Source organism: Ostrea edulis, chromosome 4, assembly GCF_947568905.1.
Source record: "Ostrea edulis chromosome 4, xbOstEdul1.1, whole genome shotgun sequence".
Classification (NCBI taxonomy): Eukaryota; Metazoa; Mollusca; class Bivalvia; order Ostreida; family Ostreidae; genus Ostrea; species Ostrea edulis.
This window is the reverse complement of record NC_079167.1, coordinates 24746447-24774336: the sequence shown is the minus strand read 5'-3', so window position 1 is coordinate 24774336 and position 27890 is coordinate 24746447. Positions and strand designations below refer to the sequence as shown.

The following is a 27890-nucleotide window of genomic DNA, read 5'->3' as shown; positions in this document are numbered from 1 at the left end:
TATTTACAATATGCAATTCAAAGTTTTCATCGTGTAAACCGAATTTCAACATCTCCAAAAGAAAAATTCGTTTATTTTATGAATATTGTCGAAGATCCCGGTCGATGAAATCCGGAAACAGGAGCGGGAAAATTCTATACCAGGGCGGTTTTTCCGCTCAGGGGGAAACTCTATACTGACTTGGTGCATAGGGGGAAATTATATGCTGGGACGCTTTTTGACCCTATGGGGAAAAATCTATCCCGGGCCCGTTTTTCCGGGGGAGGGGGGGGTCTATGCGGGGGAAAAGTCTATACTATAACTCCGGTATAAAAAAGAGCACACATTTTGTAATAAATTATAGGCTGCTAATATAATACAATACTAAATATCCGTGTTTCGAGTTCCTCCGGAACACAGTGTTTATTCTGTGTTTAGTCACGCCGCTTCAAAAATGTTCCACAGGGTTACTTTCGGTTTATCGTTGTTTACCAACAGTCGACACTTCGTGTATTAGGCCTAGTAGGGTACAGATAGCCTTAATTTTGTCGATCATCATGAAATTGAAATACGCATGTAATAGTTTGGGATGTATGCAGTACATATTTGTTGATGAGGGTTTGATAAGCTACTATTGATCTACGAAATACAACGAAAGACTTCGTCAAGAACAGAAGAAGACGATGTTGTCGTGTAACTAACACAAGGCCCAGCTGTCTAGTAACCGGAGGGGAAAGGAAAAGAACGTATTAGACTCAGTGAAACATGTCAAACAGGTAAAATGTAAATTATGACGTCATTTTATATATGCTTAAACAAAACACAATGTGCACTGCTTCATAAAGCAGACATTAGGTCCAGTACAGTCTAGGGCCTATGTGAAATAGAATTTACGTTACCAAATCAGGGCCAAAATGGGCATAAACATGTAGGCCTAACATATATAATTATTGATATAAAACATAAATAATGACAATACACAGTGAAAAGTATTTAATATATTAGCTATAACATTATAGGTATTTGAAATAGCTATATTATTTAAAGGTAGTTTAGTTTGAATTAGACTGGGTTTCTAAGTGCAATGGTATAGCCATATGTGGGTGAGGATAAAGTTATCTACTTGGGTATAGTCAATATGCTATCTAATTTGAAAATAATTATTTATCAACTAATACTTGTGTCACAATTAAGTCTTTGGAGTTTGATTTCTAATGATATATTCATGTAATTGGAAGAATTTTTAGCATATATGACTATTGATTATTGTAGTCATTATATTGACTTTTCACAATCCAGTAGGTATTTGTGATTACTGCTCATATTTATATCACTGAACAAAATATATATCTGATCATGATTAAGGTAATATTATTCCTTTCAGCAACATCATTTCAATTATGTGCTCATAGACTGGTCCAGCAAATCTCTAGTATAATTAGCTATGTATATAGGCTTAATCAAGCTATATAGCTTTTTAAAGCTTTTTGAAATAGCTATATAAAGCTAATTATATAGCTTGATATAACTATTTCAAATCTTCTATCAAATATATTTCTAAAGCAAAAGAATTTTATTTCTAAGTGAATATATTTCATCCTTGTACTCGAAACAACACACTGTAAACAATAAATGCTTATTAAACTATGTACCTTAGGAAGAATTTTGATTCAAAATTGTCAAATGTTTAGGATTATTAAGTTGTTAAGCAACATTTAACCAATCTTCACCGTTGACTATGAGGATCAATAGACTGCTATATTGGCAATTAGATTCCACATTGTAAAGTCATCATATGCTTATCTAAGCTTCGACACACACAAGGTAGTGAACAGTTATCAATACAAAAGAAATTATCTTTTCATGCAAATTCTTAAAATGACATATGATCTATAACTAGAATAGTGTTGTGGTTAGTTCAAAGCACATGTATATTGTTATGTGCCATTGCACTCAGAAATTTAATCGAAACTAGCTTAATGAAGCTATTTGAAATAGCTTTATAAAACTATATAGCTAAATATAGAGATTGTGCTGGGCCTGATAGATATAGCAATACAGAGGAAATCCATCATATACATCAAAAGTTTGAAAAAGGTGAATTGACTTTAATATTTATGAACTAAATTGAAACTAGAGAAAAAAAAAGAAATTAGGAAGAACCTTTTGTGTTCGTTTAACACATATTGGGTAGATTTTGAAGTTGTTTAACTAGGATTATACATGATACATGTTAAGTGCTCAAATGATTTTTATGATGAAATATGCATATTTTTATCATATACTTATCTAAGCTTCGACACACACAAGGTAGTGAACAGTTATCAATACAAAAGAAATTATCTTTTCATGCAAATTCTTAAAATGACATATGATCCATAACTAGAATAGTGTTGTGGTTAGTTCAAAGCACATGTATATTGTTATGTGCCATTGCACTTAGAAATTTAATCGAAACTAGCTTAATGAAGCTATTTGAAATAGCTTTATAAAACTATATAGCTAAATATAGAGATTGTGCTGGGCCTGATAGATATAGCAATACAGAGGAAATCCATCATATACATCAAAAGTTTGAAAAAGGTGAATTGACTTTAATATTTATGAACTAAATTGCAACTAGAAAAAAAAAAGAAATTAGGAAGAACCTTTTGTGTTCGTTTAACACATATTGGGTAGATTTTGAAGTTGTTTAACTAGGTTTATACATGATACATGTTAAGTGCTCAAATGATTCTTGTGATGAAATATGCATATTTTTAGATTGATGTCAGAACTCTGAATGCAAGCACGCTCCCATATGACTACAATGTATAAGGGAAATTAGATATATGTACAATAAATATGGTAAGCTTTATTGATAAAAGTCATGAAAACTCATACATTCACAGTTTTAATATGAATTTATTCATATATTTCTAGATAAGTTAAAAAAAACCAAACATGTATGTGCAGTGAACAGTATTTTTAACAAATACATAAATTATGATTTCTGCTTTTTAAAATTTATTTTTAATACACCCTTCCTTCTCAATTTGACAAAAATCTATTATCAATATTGTGACATCCCTCCTCTTTTTCAGGTATATGGGAACTGGGTAATTTTCAATGCCTTTCACTTGAGGTCTTCAGTTTCATCATAAATCATGTGAATGTCTGTATGCCAAACTCTCATGATGTCATGCCATTACTGGACATTCCTTAACACTGGTTTATTTCAACCACACTACCTGTAACATTGCCAAAATATTAGACTGAAAATTTTCCCATACACAAGATTTGAAGCAGCAAAAGAAAAGAATTAGATATGTATAACGCACAAAAAAGAAGAAATTAATTCTCACCTGGCTGAAATTAACTTTTTACTCCTGTTTAGCTCCCTTTCATTGCATACCAGCCAATAACTAGCAGTCATGATATGCAGATCAGCCAATGTTATCAACCTGTGTATATATATATGTTGAATAAAATATGAATGAAAATTGTTGTTCTTTGTTATTCTTTTTTTTAAATATATACTCAATAGCATATTTCCTTACACAGTACTGAATCAAAGGGGCAGGAGAGCAAATGCATAATATATCACCTGGTTCATCTTCAGCTGGTTCCATTCTTGTATACAAGTGGTTTGAGTGGAAATGTACATTTCTGATGTTCATGCAAAGTACCTTGATTGCACAGGCAATATGCATCACTTGTGTTAGAATTTACTATTAAAGAGTAATCTTTAATAGTAAATTCGAACACAAGCGATGCAATTGCCTGTACTTGATTGGTATTAAAAGTTGGAGCAAAGATAAATAAAAGTTCTTTGATATAATTCAAAATTTTACAGTGAATGAACCATCGGTATGGAGCTTGGATAAATGATTATGCAAATTCTAGTATAGATCCGTTGGGATAGATTATCTGGTGTTCTCGTATTTTATTTATAAATTGGCAGATATTATATACCCCCCCCCCTTCTCACTCCCTTGTGAAATTGCCTCCTAATTTTTATGAGCCTGAACCATGAGTTCATAATTGAAATTCTCTAATATATGATGCTTTATCGTCTATTTAATGTCGGATGAACACCGTTGTAAAATACATTCACTGCTCAGATGTGGATGAGGGTACAGGTATACCTAATTCTTAAGATTGACAAGATGTTGCACAGTCAATATCATATGTTTAAGAGTCAGTACAAACCTCTTGGTTTTCCTAAAAGTTGATATAAGCAAACTGGCTAGAACAATGTTGTTTCTTTGTTGATTCAGCTTTCACGGAATGTAATAATCGCACTGAATTTCGGCTCCTCGTGGTTTTCTACACAAATGATGCCATCCTTTCCTCTGCGTGAACGCTTTTCCCGGGTTTGGGAAATGGTAAACTTTGACATCTTCCCAAGTAAATATATATCCCTTGCTATCCTTTATCTGATTTGCGACAGTTTGTGCCGCAAAATCTATATTTTGTCAAAGACAAATTTTGTTACCAGTGTAAAAAAAATTAACCGGCGTGGCTAAATACGAAAATTCCCGGGTGTTCCGGAGGAACTCGAAACATGGCTAGTGCATATATATACAGTTTGACGTCATATGTACATGCAATATATATATACACGTTTTAACATATATGCATATGAACTGTTAGTATTTAGTTTATGATCACTATACATATATCATATTGTGTAACATGATTGTATGCCAACATGCTTAGTGAATCGATAAATAAATTAAATCATACCGGTAGAAGCTTACAACAAGCGTGAAACGATTGCATAAATTGAAAGAAGGATGAGATAGACAGGAAATCTACTTATTTCAGAGAAATTATCGCCAAAAAAAATCAAAAGAAAGAGGGGAGGGGGGTAAGTAGTGTCCATTCTTCAGGTGCCTGTGGAATTTACTGCCTAGATACCCGCCTGTAAATCATGTTTATATGAATAAAAAAAACTTGTACCATTTGAGCATCAGTTCTCTAGCATATATCTTGCATGTGTGCACTTAATGCTACGTGTGACGTGTGCAGTATGTAAACAAAGAACATCAAACTATGTATATACTACCTCTAAAGTATTGAGTCAATGTATAAAACACAGTAAATGTTGTCTACTTTCATTGTTGACAACTTTGGTTTCAGGTATTCATACATCAGTATTTCAATTACAAGAACTGACCTTGATTTTTCCGATTTCAAAGTTGTAGAGCTGACATCTTCACGTCGTCTTTGCCATGTGCGTAGTAAGCGCTTTCTAGACGCTGATTCCAACCATACGACAAACTTCACCGGGGTATTTCCCATCATAATGCCTTGTCATGTGTTGTCAAATCAGGGAAATTTAACTTATTTCAAGCGTAGAATAAAGGCAATATAAACCCTTTCACGATCATTAGTCTTAAACTTAAGTGAGTATGCTGTTTTGCATTTTCAAAATGTATAAAGTGATTGCAAATATGGTATACCTGTGCACTGGACACTTCTCTCACATCACCAGCATCGTAGTGTTTTACAGCTCTGCCCATCTCTTTAAAATTGTTTATATTGTTGCCGGATTCTGTTCTCCTTGAAATCATGAACTCGTAAATAGTAAAAAACGATATTTTGAGACCCTTGGGTAGTGATTTTTGGTAAGCGACCGAATTAAAAGGAGGAATATTTTCCTTTGCTTCAGGAAATATAGTTTCGTTTTGTGAACGAAAAACGACTGGAATGAGGGCAGAGACAGGCACTAGTGCATTGAGAATTTCACGTACAAGTTCCATCTTTTTCTTTCTTCTCTGTATTTATTGATAAATCTTTTGCCAACTCTTTGAGTGCTCCAACTCTTAACTTCTTCAAATTTCCGCGCGTCGCCATCTTAATGTAACTAACGTAAATGTAAACAGATGCCGTTGCCACTCGACGTGTCGAGTGCGCATATGCGGAAATTATCGGTAAAGGGCTTATATTTTTATATGATCCTAAAAATAGAGTTTGTGTATGTGTATCCAAACATATATTAAGTAATTACAGAAGAACACATTTTCGTACAAAAGGTCTCCTGTGACCTTTAAAGGGAAAGGCAACCCTAAACACATTGTTGCTTTTATGAATAAAGAATTACTTACTGATATTGTAAATGACATTCTTTAGCAACAAAAATCCTTGCTTTGAAAATAACGATTAAAACAATATTAATTTATGATATAATTTAAATTACCCGCCGATAAGAAAGCGGCCATTGAAGTTGAATTCATGATGTCACACCGTCGTTTTATTTTATCAGCAGCACTGTAAACATGAGAAGTCACGAACAGTTAAGTTTGGAGCCGTATAGATTTGAGTCCCTTCTTTAATTTCCAAGATCAAATTGTGAAAAGAGGGCGTTCAATCGAGTCGCAGACCAGGCAGCGGTACACGTTTCTTTATACAAATGTCTTGAACCTCAACTTGTCATTAAGGAAAAAATGGATCCACCGTTTACATACTCTTTTCTTTTCAGATGACTTGGTTGGGTCAGAAATGTCGAAAAAAAGAGTTTACATCTCCTTCGCATTAGTACAATTAACAGCTTGACAGGAAGGCATCAACCTATTTCTTCATAAAATGTACCACGTGCACATCTTTGATGATATTAGAATGTCATCAAAACCGGAACAGGCAGTGTGACGTCAGAATTATTGATATTTGTGGTATTGAATACAAAAGAGTTTCATATCATGGCAGCCTCTATAGATGGCGGGAAGTTCATTTTTTAACGTTTTCAAATTAGTGCTGAAGCTTATCTCGGCCGTATATCAACAGAATTGTATGACAAATTTTTATCATATAATTTATCCTATCATTTATGAAATAAATTTTTTTTCGGTTGCCTTCCCCATGAAAATGACAGCGGAAAGAAAAATAACCAAATAATTATATCTATAATTATAGTATATATTATATTATATTATATTATATATATATATATATATATATATATATATATATATATATATATATATATATATATATATATATATTATATAGTTTATAACTATAATTATATCTATTTGGATACGAAATGTTATAGGTTCAACTGCAGAAAATCCCAAAAAGGAAGATGTTTAATGCGCAATATCAAATGTTAATTTACGCATGCAAGACTACGACATCTGCTGAAAACCTGTTATACTGACAGGTGTAAGTACTTTTTTCTGGCCTTGTTTCATATTTCACTTATGCCAATTTGACCGATTGATTGTATGTTGTTTAACGTTCCACTCGAGAACATTTTATTTCTATGGAGACGTCACCATTGCCAGTGAAGGGCTGCAAAATTTAGGCTCATGTTCGGCGTTTATTGTCATTGAGGAGGGAGGGATCTTTATCGTGTCACACCTACTGTGACACGTGACCTCGGTTTTTAGCGGTCTCATCCAAAGGACCGCCCCATTTAGTCGCCTTTTACGACAAGCGATGGGTATCGAAGACCTATTCTAACCTGGATCCCCACGGGATTGTCGATTCGATACATAACAGTGAACTCGAAATAAGACATCAGAGTCTTCCATTTTAGATATTTTATAGAACACAACCGTTACTGACAAAGTAAGAACTCAACTTTATCGCAAACAGGATGAATTAAGCTTCTCAACTAGTCACTTTGCATACCCATTTACCACCTTCGGATAGGGTTTATGTTTATCAATTGATTTGTTACGTGAAAGCATGTTCTGTGCATGATCAATGTTTAAACCTAGGTCGACAATTGAAAATTTGATCATTATCATAACCCCAACAAAGAATACAAAAATAAGAGTAAGGGAAATAAAAATAAGATCGGGTGCCTAGAAGTAAACATCCCTTGTCGAGTGGTCACACCACCTGTAGGTCCTATATCTTGATCAGGTAAACGGAGTAATATGTAATCAAAATCATTGTACGAAGAACATTATACAAAGAACGGTCTCAATCGGTATTAAAGATGCCCAACAACATTCTACCAAATGACAGGTTGTGTTGGTAAATTAGATCGTTATAACGACCATAAGATATGTAAAATGCTGACTTTAAACGAGATTGTGATACCCCTGTAACATGAATTTATTTGTCAGTACTAGTAAACATGAATCCCACAAACCTATACACAATTCTCTAAGGATATTCAGCACACATATTTAATGGGATATGTAGCTCATCACTGGGATTATTAATCGAGGATTTTCTGATGTCGCATTACTAATAGGATATAAATTTGATACTAACTCTTTTTCTTTTCCATCTAATTTATCTAAAGAAGCGATAAAACAGCTCCATGAGGAATTGAGAAAGTGATGCGAATTCCGGTTAAAGTAATGATTAATTGTTTTGCTCTTTTCTACCACACTCCACAATTTTTCGGTTATCTGGTGGCGTCCAGGTTTTATTGGTGGAAGAGAGAACCCAGATACAATGTACCTGGGAAGAGACCACCCACCTTCCGAAAGCAAACTGGGAAACTTTCTTACTTACTGGGCAAGCGGAAATCGAACCCGCGCCGACCAGAGGTGAGAGGCCGTGTGATTTTTGAGCGCGGTGCTCTAACCACTCGGCCACGGAGGCCTCGAATAAAGTGATGAGATAAATTTGCAAGAAAATTTCAAGAACTTCGCGAAATGCTGATATATGTACATACATATCTATTTAAATTCACACACATGTGAAATTATCTTGCAAAATGTTTTGAAAACTCCTCTAAATGAGTGCATTGCCTTTACAACAAGCATTATCATTTCTGAGAGTATAGCATAAACAATACATGTCTCCTACCGATGTCGCTATTAATTGACAGATGTAACTAATGTTTTGCTAATATTCGAGGGAATGTACATTTTTAAAATGGTGTTTAACCTGGGATCTCAAAGATTGGTACCAATTAACCATCTATTTACCAATATTGATTTGCTTTTTCGTTGATCATACCGCTGACACTCTGCTATCCGTTTTCCATCTTCAGAACTGGTCGAAGATATCGCTAGTACATGTATGTCTCCAGTCTCTACTTACTATTTGAGAGGTAGACGATAGAGATCTATTGAAGATATCCCAACTGCAAACGAGCAAACTACATATAGGATCAATATTGTAGCTCTCTGTCCAGCCAAACGAATACTGTAACAGTCCATGGCTGTAGTTTTTATCAGGGGTAAAATAATTTTATTCAAAAGTATATGATTATTAAATTCAATTCATAAACATCTACCGTGTGCTTAGTTTCGATGCAGTTCAAAACGCATTAAATTTGGGTCATGAAACAAAATTATGTGGGAGAAATAATCATGCAAATGGAACACAAAACAACATACCGATATAATATTCATGCATGTAAATCATCAGTATTTAAAACGAACATTGATGGATATATAATATAGAAATTAATTTCGCCCACACCTGTCCATCAGAAGTTACGAAATTTGAAATTGGTCTGTAGTTGACCATTTTGAAACTGCACTGCAAGTTTCAAATGAATATGAGGAAATATAACGAAAAATTCGTCTAAAGAAGCAATGGAACAGACTGACAGACAGACGGACCGATGGACGGACAAATGGAGAAGAAAGCTATCGTCTCCTTCAGTTTACAAACTGGCTGATACAACTACACAGAAAATGTATTAAAGTGTAAAGTGATCAAGGTTCCTTCTTTCCTCTTCGCTAAAACTATAAAGGTTTTTTTTTTTTTTTTTTTTTTTTTTTTAATTTTAGAAACATTGAGATGGTTCTGAGAGTTGCTATAGTAAAACATTAATTTCAAATTCTCTTGTGAGTTATTGGTATAGGGGGTTGAAACTATGATGTTGCACGTCAATTGCTGCCTTAAAACGTTTTCCCCAGCTGCATACAGAATGAATGAATCAACTAACCTTTAGAACTACTATACAAATTATCATGTTTTCATGTTCGACAAAATAGAAAAGGGGGATATGATATGCACAATTTTCCCTCATAATTAATCCTTACGATGTTTACTCTTCCTAGGCACATAACCCCACCTCTCGTATATCCAGGGGTCCGTGTTTGCCCAACTCTATTTTGTATTGCTTATAGGAGTTATGAAATTGATCACTGTTCGTTATCTTCAGCTTTCATGTAACACATGTACCCCAATGCTTGACTATAGATATACATGTACACCTCCTTCAAGGCCGACAATCTTCATTGATTCTATCAATCAGAAGGTTCCCCCATGCTAGAACAGACCAGTTATTCATGGTTCTAATGAAACTCAATTGTCCTCGTTATGATTTGGCAAAGAGCGTCAACACGAATAAGACAACATTTAAACAATAAAATGCTTTGATTCCTACAAGCCTGATGTCCAGATTAAAAGTCGCAGTAGCCTTGATAAAAGTTTTGATGATAGAGGAAAAGAACTTGTTGATTTATGTATAAGTAATCAAATGCGAATTGTAAATGGTAGAACAATGGGTGACTTATTTGGCCAGTTTACATGTTATAATGTTCATGGTCAAAGTACTGTAGATTATTTGATTGCAAGTGAAGATATATTAGATCAGATATTATATTTCAAAGTATCTGATTTTTTAGCCACTTTTTCTGACTGCCATTGCAAAATATCATTTGAAATTTTAGCTAGATTCCAAGAAAACTTTTCAACAAGTGAAAAATTGCATAAAGCTCCATTTAAATACAAATGGACAGAAAACTCTGCTGTTAAATTCCAACAGGTACTTGATTCACCAGCTATCCAAAAACAAATTAATGACTTTTTGAAAATAAGTTTTTGTTCAGAGGTAAAAGATATAAATACCAAAGCTCAGGATCTAACCAATATTTTTGTCAATGTGGCAAATATGTCATTGTATAAACCTAATCGATGCAACAAAAAGAAATCTTGCAAAAAAAGAAATAAGTGGTTTGATAAAGATTTACAAAGAATGAGAACAAACTTAATCTCACTTGGAAAACTATATGCTAAATTCCCTAGAGATCCATTCATAAAAGGCAGATACTATAGAAATTACAGATTGTATAACAAATCCAGGAAAACTAAATATAAACTATTTATGAACTCGATGCTATATAAACTTGATATGATGAAATCTAACAACCCTAAACATTACTGGAAACTGGTAAATGATATCAAGGGATCAACAAAAACTGGGAACTCTTCATGCTCACAAATTGATTCTGAGACTTGGGTCAACCATTTTAGAAATTTGCACTCTAATACTGATAACACATTTCAGAATAGACTTAATGAGCTAGAACATATTCTACAAGGAAAAGAAAAGAAAGCCATATTTAATGAACTTGATTTTGAAATTAAAGATAAAGAAATAATAAATGCACTTGCAAAGCTCAAGTTAGGTAAAGTAGTTGGGCTTGATCTAATTTCAAATGAAATGCTAAAATGTAGTCAAAATTACTTAACCCCATGTTTGAGAAAACTATTCAATACCTGTTTTAAAAATGGGGTTTGCCCAAAGATATGGGCCGATGGCTATATCTCTCCAATTTATAAATCCGAGGACCCCAACGACCCAGCAAACTACAGAGGCATAACTATAACAAGCTGCATTGGTAAATTATTTAACTCTATACTTAATAACAGATTAGATTTGTACTTGTGGAAGAATAATCTAATTCATAATTCCCAAATAGGATTTACAAAACATGCACAAACTGCCGATCATGTCTTTATCTTAAAAACCTTGATAGATAAATATTGCAATACCAAAGAAGGTAGGCTTTATACATGTTTCATTGACTTTCGTAAGGCTTTTGATTGTGTAATACACACTGGTTTGAAACTAAAACTGCTGAATATGAATATTGGCAGTTATTTTTACAACATTATCAAAGATATGTACAGGAATTCTAAAGCATGTGTTAGAATCGGAGATAGTCTTACTGATCCATTCTTGATTAACCTTGGTGTAAGACAGGGGGACAATTTAAGTCCCTCTCTGTTCAAAATCTTCATTAATGACTTTCCATTATATCTCGAAAAATGTATAGATATTGTATCACTTCAAAAAGAAAATTTAAATTGTTTAATGTATGCAGACGATATAGTAATAATGTCAAAATCAGCAGAGGGTTTACAACAGAGAATAGATATTTTAGAAACATACTGTAATGATTGGTGTTTGAATGTCAATGTTAAGAAAACAAAAGTTATTGTCTTTAACAAGGCTGGGAGAATACTGCAGTGTAAATTTAAATTTCAGAACAAACATATTGAATGTACACCTTATTATAAATACTTGGGTACCTTTTTTTCTGCATCTGGCAGTTTTAGTACCGCTCAATCTGAGCTATATAACACAGCCCTCAAAGGATTTTATAAATTGCAAAAAGACTTTTTATGTTTAGCACCAGGAATTAAAACAAGTACTCATCTCTTTGACCACACATTAAAACCAATTTTATTATACAATTCTGAAATATGGGGTGGATACATAGGTTCATGGAATAAATTAAAATCATCACCATTTGATCCAGACAAACTTTTTAAATCACTTCACTGTGAGAAGCTTCATCATAAATATTCTAAATGTATTCTGGGTGTACATAAGAAAAGTACAAATTTTGCTGTACTATCAGAATTGGGGATATTTCCTCTACATCATGATATTTTGAAATCAATCATTTGTTATTGGTACAGGCTTGAAAACCAAAATGAATTTAAACTACTTAAGGATGCTTATCTATGTAGTAAATCTTTACATTTAAACAGCAAACTGTCATGGTACTCACTAGTAGAAAAAGCTTTAGAATATATTAAAATTGGATATCCGTTAAGAGATTTTAGTCAGTATAGATTTAAGAAAATTGTAAAGAAATTACTCTGTGATAAATACACTGAAACCTGGTACAATAATCGAAATAAATTAATTGATGGGAAACTGTGCACTTATTTTAAGCTTAAGGAGCACTTTGGTTTTGAGAACTATCTTAATAAAATAAAAAAATTTGATATTAGACGATCTATTTGTAAGTTACGGATATCAGCTCATAATTAATGATTGAAGTTGGTAGATATTCTGGTATTACTAGGAATGAACGAATATGTAACAAATGCAACTCCGGTTTATTAGGTGATGAGATCCATTTTTTTGATTAAATGTGAAAAGTTTGCTGATGAAAGAAAATCTTTTTGTGGTGATATAGAAAAAGCAGTTAAAATTTATACCAAACTCAATGATGAACAAAAATTCATTTACATACTATGCTCTGAAGAGCCATCCATTCTAAATATAACTGGAAAATTTATTTTGAACAATATATGACACTGTATTTGTATATAACTATGTATTATGTAATCACTTCTTTCTTTACTTGTATATGTATATGTACATTATTTGTATGTATTTTCATGCTGCCCCTTAAGGGCCCTTGATTGGAAAAATAAAATATTCTATTCTGCGTAAGCGGGTTATACAATTTTTCTGCAATGATTGATACCTTCATCACCCGATAAAACAACAAAAGAAGACTTTTTATTGTTTATATTTATATTTTTATGTATTAAGAATTAAGATCAATGATATCATCTGGTTGACCCATTTGATACATTAAATGGAATAGCGTTCGCCCTGCATGCGGAAGGTCGGCGTTCGAATCTCGGCCACGACAAACCTAACGCGTTAAAATAGGTAGTAATAGTTCCATCGCCTAACGCTCGGCATCAAACCTGCATGAATGTCACGAGTCCTCGGAGATGACCTTAAAAACGGATGTCACAGTGATTGTGGCACGTTAAAGAAAACCCTCACTGCTCACTGGCCGTAAGCGCCGAGAAAAGGCCTAAATTTAAAGCCCTTCACCGGTCTTCGTGACGTCTCCATATGAGTGAAACTCTCTCTCTCTCTCTCTCTCTCGATCTCTCGATCGATTGATCGAGAGAGACCTTAAACAAGATACATGTACAATCAATCAATCTTGTAAATACTGACACACTGTGAAATCAATTACAGGTTATGTAATGTTTGCATTTACATGTATACTGTTTCACTCCCCTCTCGAGAAGTTTCACACGTATGGAGATGTGAGCATTGCGGGGAGTTGTAACTACGCATATACTGTTTAGAAATAAAGATATTGTTTATTTGACAACATGTGATGCAAGAGTGTGCAAGTGGTCATATTTGTCCAAGTAGAGGTTTTTTTTCTTATTCTTAATATCATCAAAATGTTATTCTTTCTATAACTTGACGTTGTTGGAATTGAATCTATGGATACCTAATAATAAAAATAAAAACTTTACATCAATTCCTTTTCAGCATTCAAGAGAAAAATTAAAAATATCAAAATGTATGCAATAATTACATTTATCCCATACGTGTGGTGTATATTGCAAGTGAGATAAAGCATTAGCTTTATCACACGCCCGTTTGATAAAACACTTCCGGTCTGAACTACTTTTGACACTGTCCCCGCTTGGATGACCTACTTCCTGTGTTGATACATATCGTTGCATGAAATAAAACATGTAAATTGTTATTCTGTATTTATTTAGTATTTCTTTTAAACCAAAAATCAAAATACTCATAAAAAATCAATGAATTGTTTATTTTCATAAATTATGTGCGTATCTATTTTGATGTCATCTGCATATCGCTGGAAAATCATGGAGTCTGGTGATAGAAGAATTTTTTGTAAATTTTCAAGAAATAGAAGAGGCTAATATTATTCATGTAGAAAAACCTGGTGAAAAGGCAAGTGATCAATTGGAAGAAATAATTGCAGAACCAATCAATTCAAGATCTGTATGTTATGAAAATTACGAAGTTGAAAAATTCATCCAGGACAAAGAAAGCAAATCAATATTATGGAACATAATAGCATTTATGTTTAAAGCGTATATATGTGTCATTTGTCCTATTGGGGACCTCGTATAACTTTACCCCGTTGGGGGCCTCAAGTTTGTTAGCCAATCAATGGCTTGAATAGGCACGCGATAGCTTGTGTTTTGCACACGTTAACCTTTTCATATACATGGGATTCAGTGAATACAAATTGTAAAGCGGATCAAAGTTTTTTCATTTTGTTCAAATCGAAGGATCCAAATTTAATTTCTATAACAACAAGTAAGTTGAATGACTGTGCGGATTCGTTAACTTCAGTTACGTATCTATTCGCTCGGTTTGAGCTGGTATTTTCGGTGAACTTTCCTACAGTGTTGGCGTTGGAGTGGCGTGCGTTTTTGTAAACAATGGCTAATGGTTATATCATGGATGTTGTGATTTTGGGACATTCCTTCATCAGGCGATTGGATGAATTCACAATCAGAAATAACATTTCTAATCTGAATTTGGATGCGGGTGCATATTGCGTAACAATGAGGGGTAAAGGAGGTCTACGTTTATCACATCTATCCCAGGATGCTACAATACTTAGTTTCCCCTCCGCCATCCCAGATATTTGCTTTATTCAAATCGGGGGAAATGACATTAAAGTGAATTCAAACCCTCTTAAGATTGCCACGGACATTGTCGCTGTTGCAAAATTTTTACACGAAGGAGTTGGGGTTAAACATGTGTTAATTGGTCAACTGCTGCGTCGTTTACCATACGTTGCGGGTCAGCGTTTCAATTCCCAAGTCATCGGCATTAATAACCATCTACGTGCAATGACAGATAATTTACAGGGGTTGATATTTTGGCCCCATCGAGGATTTTGGCAGGATCTGTCTTTCCTCGGACCTGACGGAGTTCACTTATTATCAACGCCCTCCAATTGCCAACCTATGAGGAAGTTCTTGAGAAGCATCTGGAATGCTGTTATAATAACAGCTAAAAAAAACTAAGGCCAGTATCATCATATTAAAATTTGCAGCATTAACTCAAATTTCAATAGGTCAGAGTCGGCAGCAATTGTTGACATTACTTCTAAGGACCTATTTAAATATATCAGCTGATGATATATATCTGATACATTCATGTAATGTTTGACTTAAATCTCATACTTAACCATTCAGTATAATGTTCACTGGAATCTCATAGAGTATTGAAACATTCAGTATAATGTTCACTTAAATCTCATAGAGTATTGAAACATTCAGTATAATGTTCACTTAAATCTCATGGTGAAGCATTCAATATAATGTTCACTTGAATCTCAGAATTTTATATTATTGAAACATTCAGTATAATGTTCATCGGGATCTCACTTTGAACCATTCAGTATAATGCTCACTTAAATCCTATATTGAAGTATTCAGTATAATGTTCACTTGAATCTCATACATTATTGAAACATTCAGTATAATGTTCATCGGGATCTCATTTTGAAGCATTCAGTATAAATGCTCACTTAAATCATATATTGAGGTATTCAGTATAATGTTCACTTGAATCTCATAGATTATTGAAACATTCAGTATAATGTTCAGGGGAATCTAATTTGAAGCATTCAGTATAATGCTCACTTAAATCCTATATTGAAGTATTCAGTATAATGTTCACTTGAATCTCATACATTATTGAAACATTCAGTATATGTTCAGTTTGTTCACCTAAATCTCACTGGAGGCATTCGGTATAATGCTGTCTTAAAACTCACATTGAAGGATTCATATATGATTATGAGTCTATCGTCTGATGCTGCATTACCCCTGGCAATCATACTAAGTTTGTAAACATTCAGTGTCATGTTTACTAGTAAATGCATTATACTGTTGATATATGTTACCCTGGTGCTATCCTCAACCGAGCAGTGCATTTAAGTGTTAGACATTTAGTATGTGTACTTACATCACCTATTAAACATTAAGTATGTTTACATGTCATGTGTATCACTGAGGTATACTGCTTTGTGAATAGTCAGTACATGTGTACTTGAAGGTCATTTGAAACTTCGAGTATAATGTATACATCTATAATTATTCTCATCTCCCTTGCTCTGTTGCTATCCTTCTACTAGCATTGCATTTTAGCTGGTAAACATTCAATATAATGTTTCCCTAAATATATACTGCATGCTTGCCTTAAAATCCTGTACAAATTCTGTAGCAGACAGCTAACATACAAAGTGTGCATTAATGCTGGTGAATACATTACATGATGGATATTTCGTAGTGTTTAGAAACATTAAGGCTTTAATGTTCTAGGATACCAGACTACTTGTCATGAACTATTACACATTTAAGAGGCAGGTCAATGGTTAAGGATATTATTCCCTCTGTGGTAATTTTCAGTATAATTTTGCTGAAACTTGACACATTACATATGGGTAAAACATTTGAGTTCCTTTGGGTAGCACGACCTGGTTTTTCATATAGGTATGATATATGTTTTACATATAACATAACCTGCAAATTTAAGACATGCTAAAGGAACATTTTATACATTGTTCTATTGTCCAGTAAGATATTTTTATCACTAGAAGTGAATTCATGCTGTGTGTGCATTGGTGAGGATATATATAATATAGCTAATAAGTGGCATATTCAGCTTATTCTTAATGAACTCGCTTTAATGCAACATTTGTGTGATACTGCTGTTTACTTATGTCCCTTCATTTTCTACCTTGGACGCAAGTCTCGGTGTTCATTGCTGATGAGGCTAGTGCATATGTCTAAAAAGGTGTACATATTTGTAAGCACAGCAACTGATTCTCATCTATGGATGATGTTAGTTCCGTTTTACATTATATAATACTACAAACTGTATGATGGGTGATAACACCTATTCCTCTTCTACAGCACATCTAATTATATTCGGTGCAGCTTACAATTTTGCTAAGATCAATCATCTCATTCTGATATTTATTGAAATAGTATTTTCAACATCAGTTGATGATAATGCTAATATGGATGTCATAATTTGAATATGTTGAGAGCAAATACTTCATGCATATGTATTGTAGGGAAAATGTCAAAGACCCCTGCAAAACGTAAACGTCTTAGAGCAAGGGAAAACAATGATGTTCCTGGACCTTCTACAGAACCAGACCATCATCCGCTGTCCAGTGTGGTGCCAATGATTGACTATGCGGAGCTGGCAAGACACATTGTGTAACAACAAGCAATCCAAGGACAGGCGGAACAACAGTTGGTTACCGAAAACAATGTACAGGGGAGCCAGCCAGAAGCTGCAACACCCACAATGACCTCAGCAACAGTGTCAGGTGGAACCCATAGTGTGGGGGCTACCAATGTCCTACCTGGACCACAGTCTGTCTCCCCCATGGACACCCCCAACATTTCTAATGTGGGTTCGATTTTAGATGTAGTTTTCTCAGGTGAGTCAGTAAGGTCTCCACCAATCAAGATGTTAGATGCGGTACCTTTAGGTGCTACGATTTCGGTTAAATTGAAAAATAAGATTTGGGCAAATGAGTTTGTTGATTTGCGCTCACTTCTTCCTGATCAATCTGAAGAACCACTCTCTATCACCATCAAAGCTGGTAAAATTGATGTGGAGCACACATCTAAAAACAAATCACCCCTCAGCATTAATCAGTGGACTGATGCATTTTTGATTTTTTCCACTATTTACATACAGAAAAATCCCCAGGAGGCTGGGAATCTGCTCAAGTACTGTTTTTCAGTGAGGGAGATGAGCCACATATACATTGATTCAGCCTGGAGGGGCTATGATGAGAGTTTTAGGCGGCTCAGAGAATCTCACACACTGCCTTGGGAAAATTCTGTCCCAGAATTAAGACTCAAGGTAGCCTATATGGGGTTTAAGGTTTCTGGAAAACCAGCAAACCAGACTTATGGGAAACAGAATCCTTTTCGTCCCTTCTCGGGTAAAGTCTGCTTCGCATTTAACAGAGGTCAGCAATGCGCATCAAACCCCTGTAAATACGCTCACCTTTGTCAAGAGTGTACCGGCAAACACCCAAAATCTAAATGTTTTCAAAGGGAAAAGCAACATTTCAAAGGAGGCAACAGGCAAAAACAATCTGCCAACGCCTATACACCCAACAAACCTGCAAAGTGAGCTCCAAGGATACCCCATTGATAAAGTAGAATTTTTTATACATGGGGTTACCCATGGTTTTCGTTTAGGCTGCATTGGCTCGCCAGACACGCATGAACCTCATAATCATAAATCTGCATTACAACACCCGGAAGTGATAGAGGAATATATTAAAAAAGGTTTAGACACTCAGAGAATACATGGTCCATTTCCCTCTCCTCCTGTTACTAATTTTAAAACCTCTCCCTTGGGGGTGGTCCCTAAGTCGGACCCTGGGAAATTTCGGATTATCCATGACCTTTCTTTTCCACATGGTCATTCTGTAAATTCTCTTATCCCCCAGAGGCCTCTGCAGTTACTTATGACTCCATTGATACGATTATCTCACTTGTTCAAAAATTCGGAAAACATGCACTTATGGCTAAGTCTGACATTAAGGATGCCTTTAGGATCATGCCTGTCAATCCCTTAGATTACCATTTATTAGGTTTTGTTTGGAATTCTGCGTTCTATTATGAACGATGTCTACCTATGGGGGCAAGCAGTTTATGTCAAATATTTGAACAATTAAGCAATGCCTTGCAGTGGATTATGTATACCAAATACAATGCATCTGGCATCTCTCACATTCTCGATGACTTCTTCTTCATATCACATGCAAAATCTTCCAAGTGCAAAGATGATCTTACAAATTTTTTGTACCTGTGCAAGAAAACAGGTATCGAGTATTTGCAGCATTTTGAACGGCAAACGGAAACTCTCACTGATGCCCGGGATACCAGAAAAGTTCTCGAAAAAATATTTTCGAACCCCGATTTAAATGAAAATGACCACATTAACGTTTACAAAACACATTTTTGAGACCAGACGGTTTTTCTAATCCGACTGACCCATGTTACATTGCACACCGCACAATTCCATTATTAAATGAAAAAAGCGAAAAATGGTTCATCAAACAAAGACTTGGTGTCAACACTATTGGAAAAATCATGAGAAAAATGTCCACAGATTGCTGAATCTTGAAAACGCTTATCAGATACTAGTACCGGAAAATATTGCGCGCAGAAACTGAGAGAAAATGACATTGCCCCCACTGACATAATGCAAGTCACCGACCATAAGAATGTAAACTCCTGCAATAATTACTCAGAAATTACAATCAGAAAACAAAGAGATGTCCACATTATTATTAACGACAAAGAATCAACAGTCTACTGGACAGGCCCCATCTACAGTACCTCGATCTGCTGCGATTCCCAGCATTCAACAAGCACAGTCTCTTTTTTCTGGAGCCGTATTAAATGTAACAAATCTCAACATCTTTACTTACCAAAGTGCCTCACAGGAATTCTCGCCCTCAGATCCAAAGAAACCACGATTATAAATCCAAAACCACAAACACTTTTACTTTTCATTGTTAATTGTTCAACTTTTCTAATAACGCGGCATTAAAATATTACTTGCATTGATCGTTGTTACACATGTTTATTTCAAAAAGACGGCGACGTCAAACTTCTATCAGTAGGTCAGGCCTACGTAAAAAAGAAATACTCGGTAAATAGTTGACTGTTATATTTTTTTTTGTAATAGCAAAGCCATTATAAATTATAAACTATAATGCCTTATAAAACAATTTCCATCCATGGTTTCTTTTACAAAAATGCCCTTTTGTACTGTATATGAATGGATTATAAGCGCACTATAGGAAGACAGATTAAGCACGACGTCTGAGCCACGGATGCAAAACAAAGTCAACCAGCTGTTTCTACCATACTGGGGATCATCTCACAAGTGAAAAGAAGACGTATGAGATAAATACACCATATCAACTCGTTGGATAAACCAAATATCAAAACATGCAATATAGATATCCTCTATTTATCATATACATGTACCTGGTAATGAATATGTAGATTCTGCATTGCGTAATACATTTGACGTCACAATAGCCAATATCAACGACCGGTCCGAAAATCCATATCACATATCATGCAGACCGGCGTGCAAAAATGCATATCAAGCCGGAAATTACGTATTCGCTCGTAATAATCAGTGTATTAAAGTTTTTACCATAGTAAATCAATGTATTAAGGTGTTTACTGTAGTAAACTAATATATCAAAGTTTTTACCAAACATGTAGTTAACCAATGTATGTATCAAGTTAAGTTTTTACTCTTATCAATCAAGTTTTTACCATTATAGTCAATCAAAGTTTTGACCATAGTAAATCAATGTAGGCAGTGTATCAAATATTTCTTGATCTATCTCTAAAGTGCAACAGATTAACCCGCATGTGATAAAAAGAATAGTTCCATCATGTAAGAACAGCCCTCGAACCCTATATCAGAATATTACCATCACCACCCCCCTCCCCACCACCACCACCACCACCACTCAAAACACCGTACTGTATGTATACAAGATTTATCGATAAGTATAAAAAAGAAGTGCAGCATTTGATAAATAGAATATTACATGCTAAAATCCATATCATATATCATATCAACCCTCGGGCTGATATGGGGCCACTCGGGCTGATATGACATACGATATGGATTTCAAAATGTAATATTTATAGATTATAGACTTTCTATTGGAAAATATGATAACCGAGTTTGTTGGGGTTGTTTTTGGCGCGTCATTCTTTCAAATCTCTCCAAAAAAATCGGGATAATATTGTCATTAAAAAGGCAGACAAAGGTTCTACTGTTGTTGTCATGGACAAAGACAAGTACCTAAACGAGGCTCATAGACAGCTCTCAGACGAACGCTTTTATAAAAAGTTACAGTCTGACCCCACCGAAGAGTTCTCTACCAAGATCACCGAAACCCTCCAGCAAATGTACAACAAGGGCGAGATCGGTGACAATGTTTTTGGGAGCGCTTTGTCCTAACAACTGTAGACCAGGACTATTCTATCTACTGCCTAAAATTCACAAAAAAGACATGCCAGGCCGTCCTATAGTCAGCGCCATCGGACATCCCACGGAGAAAATCTCTGAATTCATTGATTTACATCTCCGTCAGCACGTAGTAGATTTACCATCATACTTGAAGGACACCACTGATTACCTTAATAAAACACCCTCATCGGGCCTGCCAGACCATACCCTCCTTGTGACCATGGATGTTACTTCACTTTACACTAACATTCCACATGACGAGGGTATCGAGGCGTGTAGAGAGGTTTGGAACAATAGGGTAATTAAATGTCCTTCAACTGAATCACTCATTCAGCTTCTTGAACATGTCCTCAAGTTCAATAACTTCATGTTCAATGGTGAACACTACCTGCAAATAAGTGGCACAGCTATGGGAACAAAAATGGCACCATCGTATGCCAACATCTTTATGGGGAGACTGGAACGTAGACTTCTACATTATTCACCAGTTAAACCCCTCAGTTGGCTACGTTTTATTGATGACATTGAGATGAAGTGGGTTAACGGTCGTGAAAGCCTGGACGATTTTATCGAGATGGCAAACTCTTTCCATAATTCCGTCAAGTTTACTGTGGAAATTTCCACCTCAAATAACACGTTTCTGGATACCACAGCCACATTTAGAAGCGGGGAAATTGAGTTTAATCTCCACACCAAACCCACTGACTCTCATTTATACCTTATGCCATCTAGTTGTCATCCACCCCACACTTTCAAAGGTGTACCTAAGGGTTTGGCTACGCGAATCCGCCGCATCTGTTCCACTCCTACTATTTTCCAAGAACAAGGAGCAATCCTCAAACCTCATCTCACTAACAGAGGATATGATCCTTGCAAGGTACAATCCGCGATTGATGAGATGTCACTACAGGACCGACAGTCCCTCCTCTAGTATAAAGAAAAACCCCAGAATGACAGGGTTCCATTGGTCACTACGTATCATCCCGCCCTCAAGAACATCAACGGTATTCTGAAGAAACACATGCCCATTCTGCATGCCAACAAACGAATGGCTGGTGTTTTTAAGAAACCACCGATGGCATCCTTCATGTTTCCCAGAAACCTGAAGGACATGGTAGTAAGGACCAAACTGGATAACCCTTTACCCAATGGAGGTTTCAAAATATGCTCAGACCTCTGATGTCAATTATGCAAATATAGCTCAGACACTGAGGGTTTTAGCAGTCCTGTCACAGGTCGCAGTTATAAAATATTGGGAAACTTTTCCTGCAAAACCAATAACTGCATCTATCTCATCAGTTGCGATGTCTGCCAGAAGCAGTACATAGGAGAAACAACAGACCTTCGCAGACCGGTCAACAACCACCGGTCCTCCATCAGAACCAAAAAAGATTTGCCAGTAGCAACACATTTCAATGGCAATAACCACCGATGGGAGGACATGACAGTAGTGGTTATTGATCATGACCCTAGTTGGTCAGATACCGAAAGAAAGCAGAAGGAAAAATTCTGGATGCACAGGTTGAAGTCATTTGAACCGCATGGTATCAACAAACCTACTGACTTCACCAGGATGAATACGGGCTAAACCCTTACTAGATTTTAAGCTTCATCTAGACCTACTCGTCTGATCATGTCCCTAACAGTGGTACTATGACCATTTTTGAACACATTTCTTTTTTCTCTTTTCAATTCTGTTTACAATCAGTTCATCTTTTTTAATTTTTTTGAACTTCATAACCGATTGCTTACATGTAAAACCCATTTATCAGTTTTCGTGATTCTACGTTTTTCTTGCACATCTACCCTAGACATGATCCGTACGGGAATGTCTGATGTTGATTCAATTTCCTGGGCTGCCTATTCTTTGTTTTTGTTTGGAGTTGGTCCATTTTGTTAACTTATTCAAACTTGTTGTTTACATTATTTTTCTCTCAAACTTTGTTCATCTCTTACTTCGTTTACATAGCTTATTTTCATTTATTTATTTATTTATTTTTTGTATTTGTTACTTACTATTATCTTTTATAAATTATGCATGGTTAAAATAGAATCTCTCTGGGTACGAGTTAGCTTTACTATTTGTCAACGTAATTGGGTTAACTCGTTCCACTTGAGATTAATTTTATTGTTTTTCTTTTCGGACATTTTGGATCAGCTCTTTGGACGAATAAAGCATGTCCTAATTCGCTCCACTTTTAACATTGATTGGCAAGCCTAAAGACCAAAAACATGTAGTCTGCGTTGTAAATACGTTTGTAAATTAATGTAGTTGTAGTGCTAGATGTATTTATATGTAGTTTTTGTTATTATGCTCTGTTGATATTGACCACATTATGTAATTATTTTCGTTTGTCCTGAAGAAGGGACGGATCGTCCCGAAAATTTGACAATCTCGTTGTTCGTGTCGTTGGTCATTTTAGTGCTTGGTATAATTTTTTGTATTTGACCTTGTATCCATGTTGTGGATCCGACACTTTGAGGTATCGGGTGTTGTTGGAACTTTAGTGCTTATATATATATATATATATATATATATATATATATATAGTTTGTAAAAAAGAATTCGGTATTTGATACAGTAAATACATCCAATAATAAAAGTCAAGAAACACAAAACACAAAATAGGTTTGCATTCATTATATACTAAAAATGTCAAATAAGCAAGCAGCAATACTCAGTGTAGAAGAGTATGCTTTGTTTGAATATCAAGATCATGAATGGCAATTTTTATCTTTAATCAGTTGTGTTCAAGGTACAAGCTTTGAAAATATTTCTTATGCAAAATGGAAACAAATCATGCTAACTGTCGCAAATACATTGTATAAAAATAGAGGTTTTTTTGTCTGCCTTAATATGTAGATTATAATCATTAGTTTCAAATATGTACATGCTATAAATATGTTTTTTTCCTGTTCTGTTCAAATAAGTTTATAATTTGATTATGATATACTCTCCATTAATTTGGAGGAAATAAAGAATATCTTATCTTATATATATATATATGTATATATATAGGAGGATATGCACCATAGTCAGTGATGAACAAACAAGAGAAGAGCGTTTACATCAACTTGAAATTTACTTGACAGAACAAAATTACCCTAAAAACATAATTAAAGATGGAATAAAGAAATCCAAGGCGCTTAACAGAGAAGAACTTATCAACCCGCCTCCACGAAACTACATAGATTCCAAAATATTACCATTTGTAACCACCCATAACCCAAAAAACCTGAAGATGACTCCTGAGGTTTATCAACTTAATAATTTATTGGTTTTGCAGGAAAACTTAATAATACTGTGAAATCAAATGAAAAAATGACACATGTCCTCCGAAATTACAAATCTATTAACAGTAAGATCATCTATTTTATGCATATAAAGTAGATGACTTTATTTTACGAGAAAACGTTCTCTAATTTTGGTCGAGTTCGGCCTGCGGCTCAAGCACTATAAAAACCGGGAACTTTAGGATCTGCCTCCTTTTCAACCACCCATCGGATACAGAGTAGGTGCATTTGGGATGATCAATATGATTTTTAAAAAATGCTTTTCTGTTAATATGCTTTTCTGTCAATATGCTTTTCTGTCAATATGACTTGTTTAATACAAAGGCAAAAGCATTGATAGTTATTAATGTTCCCTTACGTTGCGTACGTTCTCGGCTATCAGGGGAATTTTTCCTTCGATGACATGGATTGGGAACTTGTCTAAAAACAAAAACTGTATAGCGTTCTCCATATTGGGACAGGAAGCAACAAGTTGAGAGATGTGCAATAATGATAATATGTCTTTAATACATATCTGTCTCGGTTATCACTCACAATTTTGATTGATAAAATCGATGTAGATTTAAAAAAAAAACCAAAAAAAAAAAAACAAACCAAAAAAAAAAAAAACAAACCAAACAACCGCATGGTTAATATAATGTTTTCGATATAGATTATTTAAGCTTATTCCTTTAAATCATGCTTATTTTTACTTTTTCACGAGAAAAATGCCTCTAAAAACTAAAAGGTCGAAGCCAAATTCCAGGAATTCCGCATCAAAGAAATATAAATCCTCCAATGCAAGGGAGACCGACCCATCCAGTGTAGTGGACTAGGATCGACCTGGTGCAGTATTGCAAGGCCCCCCAGAAGCAGCCAGCAGCTCATTGGTACTGGATACCTCCTTCCAAAAGTGGTGACAGCACTGGATATTCAAGCAAGTACTAAAAATGCTACAGGTTCTGAGAACCAGTTTATTGACAGCATCTATTCAGTCTTAGCCAGCAATGTTTCTAGTTCCTTAAAGGCTAAAATTATAAGTTCCTTTTACTTAGACATTGGACTTTTGTTAGACAGCACATCTCATGTTGAATGTACAGAAAGAAGAATATTTTGTAATGATAGGGAGAGTTAGTCACAAGGGAGCTTGCCAAGCCCAGTTTAAAGATTCAATCCATCAGTAGGTGGACAGATGCATTTTTAGTATATGCCAGCATATATGCTAAAGCACACCCACAGTCATTTCAAGAGCTTCTAAAATATATGCATGATATTAGACTGGGGGCATCGAGAGGTGGAGAATCAAATTTGGGGTAGAAGACCTATGATGAACAATTTAGACTTCGTTGCAGTGTCGACCCCTCCATATCATGGTCTAAAGTAGACTACAAGTTGTGGCTGATGTGTATGGCCTCGCCATCACTTCAACCACCAGGTAACCACAATAATCCTCCTCACTATAAATGCTACAATTTCAACTTTAAGGGAAATTGTGACCGACCAGGTTGTCACTACTTACACAAGTGCATAAGGTGTAGTGGGGCCCATCCCCAGTACTTGTGCCCTCTCGCTAGCAATGCTTCAAAGTCATCAAGTCGCCATTGGGGTCCATCACCAGGGCAGACCCAACATCGGTTTGGGCCCCCTCCTTTTGCGAATTCAGCCCCAAGACCTCAAATGTATTTGGGCCCTAGGAAATTCTCCCATTAACATTATCTGGAATACTATTCGGATCGGGAAGCTGCAAATTACATGTGCGGATTTGTAAGCCAGAATTTTTTTATCCGGCACGGCTCGGGTTTTTTCTTTTGTTATCGCTGATGTTTCCGTGCATGCAGCACGCAGAGCTTTCCTCGTCTCCTTTCTGTACAGTCATACTGTCTTGTTACAGTTGTTTTACTCTACCCACAATGTAAGTATTCTATTTTTTTCTCATTAAAAATATTTTGTAATGTTCCTTAATATTCCTGCTGTGGAATTTCCTTTTTATTTCTTCTAAAATGAGTATTACAGTAAATTTCGCGGGAATTCAGGGTGGCTTGTTATTTTATTTCTTTCGCATATGTTCGCTAAATATTTGCATTTATATTTATTGTAGCTTTTCACCAGTCAGTCAGACAGTCAGTCGGTCGGTCTGTCAGTCGGTCAATCAATAAAACCGTAAAACTGGTTAACTAGCTGTTATGTTATGGAGACAGCATATCATATAAAGAATGGCTTTTCTATTGGTTTTCGGTTACATTATACAGGCCCTAGAATACATGTATTTTCAAAAAATAAAAAAAAATCTGCAATGGAAAACCAGGATGATTTGTTGGTTAAAATTTATAAAAAAAAAATAAAACTGGGTCGAATATTCGGCCCTTTTGCTAGTTTGCCCATTGCTAACCTCCACATCTCGCCAGTTGGCAATGTTCCAAAGTCTGATGGGGGTGGCGTATGATCACTCATCTTATCCCAATTATGGTGGTATCAACGATTTTATAGACCCTGAATTGTGTACAGTACAATATGCCTCTTTTGATAGCGTAGTTAATATGATTGCCACTTTGGGAAAGGGGGCTCTTGTAGGGAAAATGGACATCAAAAGTGCTTTTTGTTTAATACCGGTATTCCCTGGATATTTCGATTTGCTAGGTTTTTAGTTACAGGTTTATACTATATAGATAAATGTCTTCCGATGGGTTGCTCTATAAGCTGCAGAATCTGGGAAACATTCGTATCTTTCCTACACTGGCTTACCCAGCACCAGTCTCCTTTAACTACATTAAATCATTATTTAGATGACTTTATTTTTGCCGGTAGGCGTGGCAGTCAAGAATGTCTGATTCTCATGTCCACATTCAGTAGGTTA

At 35.2% G+C, this 27890-nt stretch overlaps 3 protein-coding genes across 3 annotated transcripts in view; 2 read left to right on the top strand and 1 right to left on the bottom strand.

Annotated features, from left to right (window-relative positions):
* Nucleotides 1-27890, bottom strand: part of LOC125667235 (receptor-type tyrosine-protein phosphatase alpha-like) — a 198616-nt gene that overhangs the window by 141453 nt on the left and 29273 nt on the right. The window lies entirely within an intron of this gene.
* LOC130046548 (uncharacterized) lies at nt 14826-19615 on the top strand. The gene is made up of 2 exons (XM_056162370.1): nt 14826-15019; nt 17799-19615. Exon 2 carries the CDS (start codon nt 18038-18040, stop codon nt 18878-18880), a length of 843 nt encoding a protein of 280 aa, XP_056018345.1. The 5' UTR covers nt 14826-15019; nt 17799-18037; the 3' UTR covers nt 18881-19615.
* Nucleotides 21729-22694, top strand: LOC130053771 (uncharacterized). The gene has a single exon (XM_056161331.1). It carries the CDS (start codon nt 21729-21731, stop codon nt 22692-22694), a length of 966 nt encoding a protein of 321 aa, XP_056017306.1.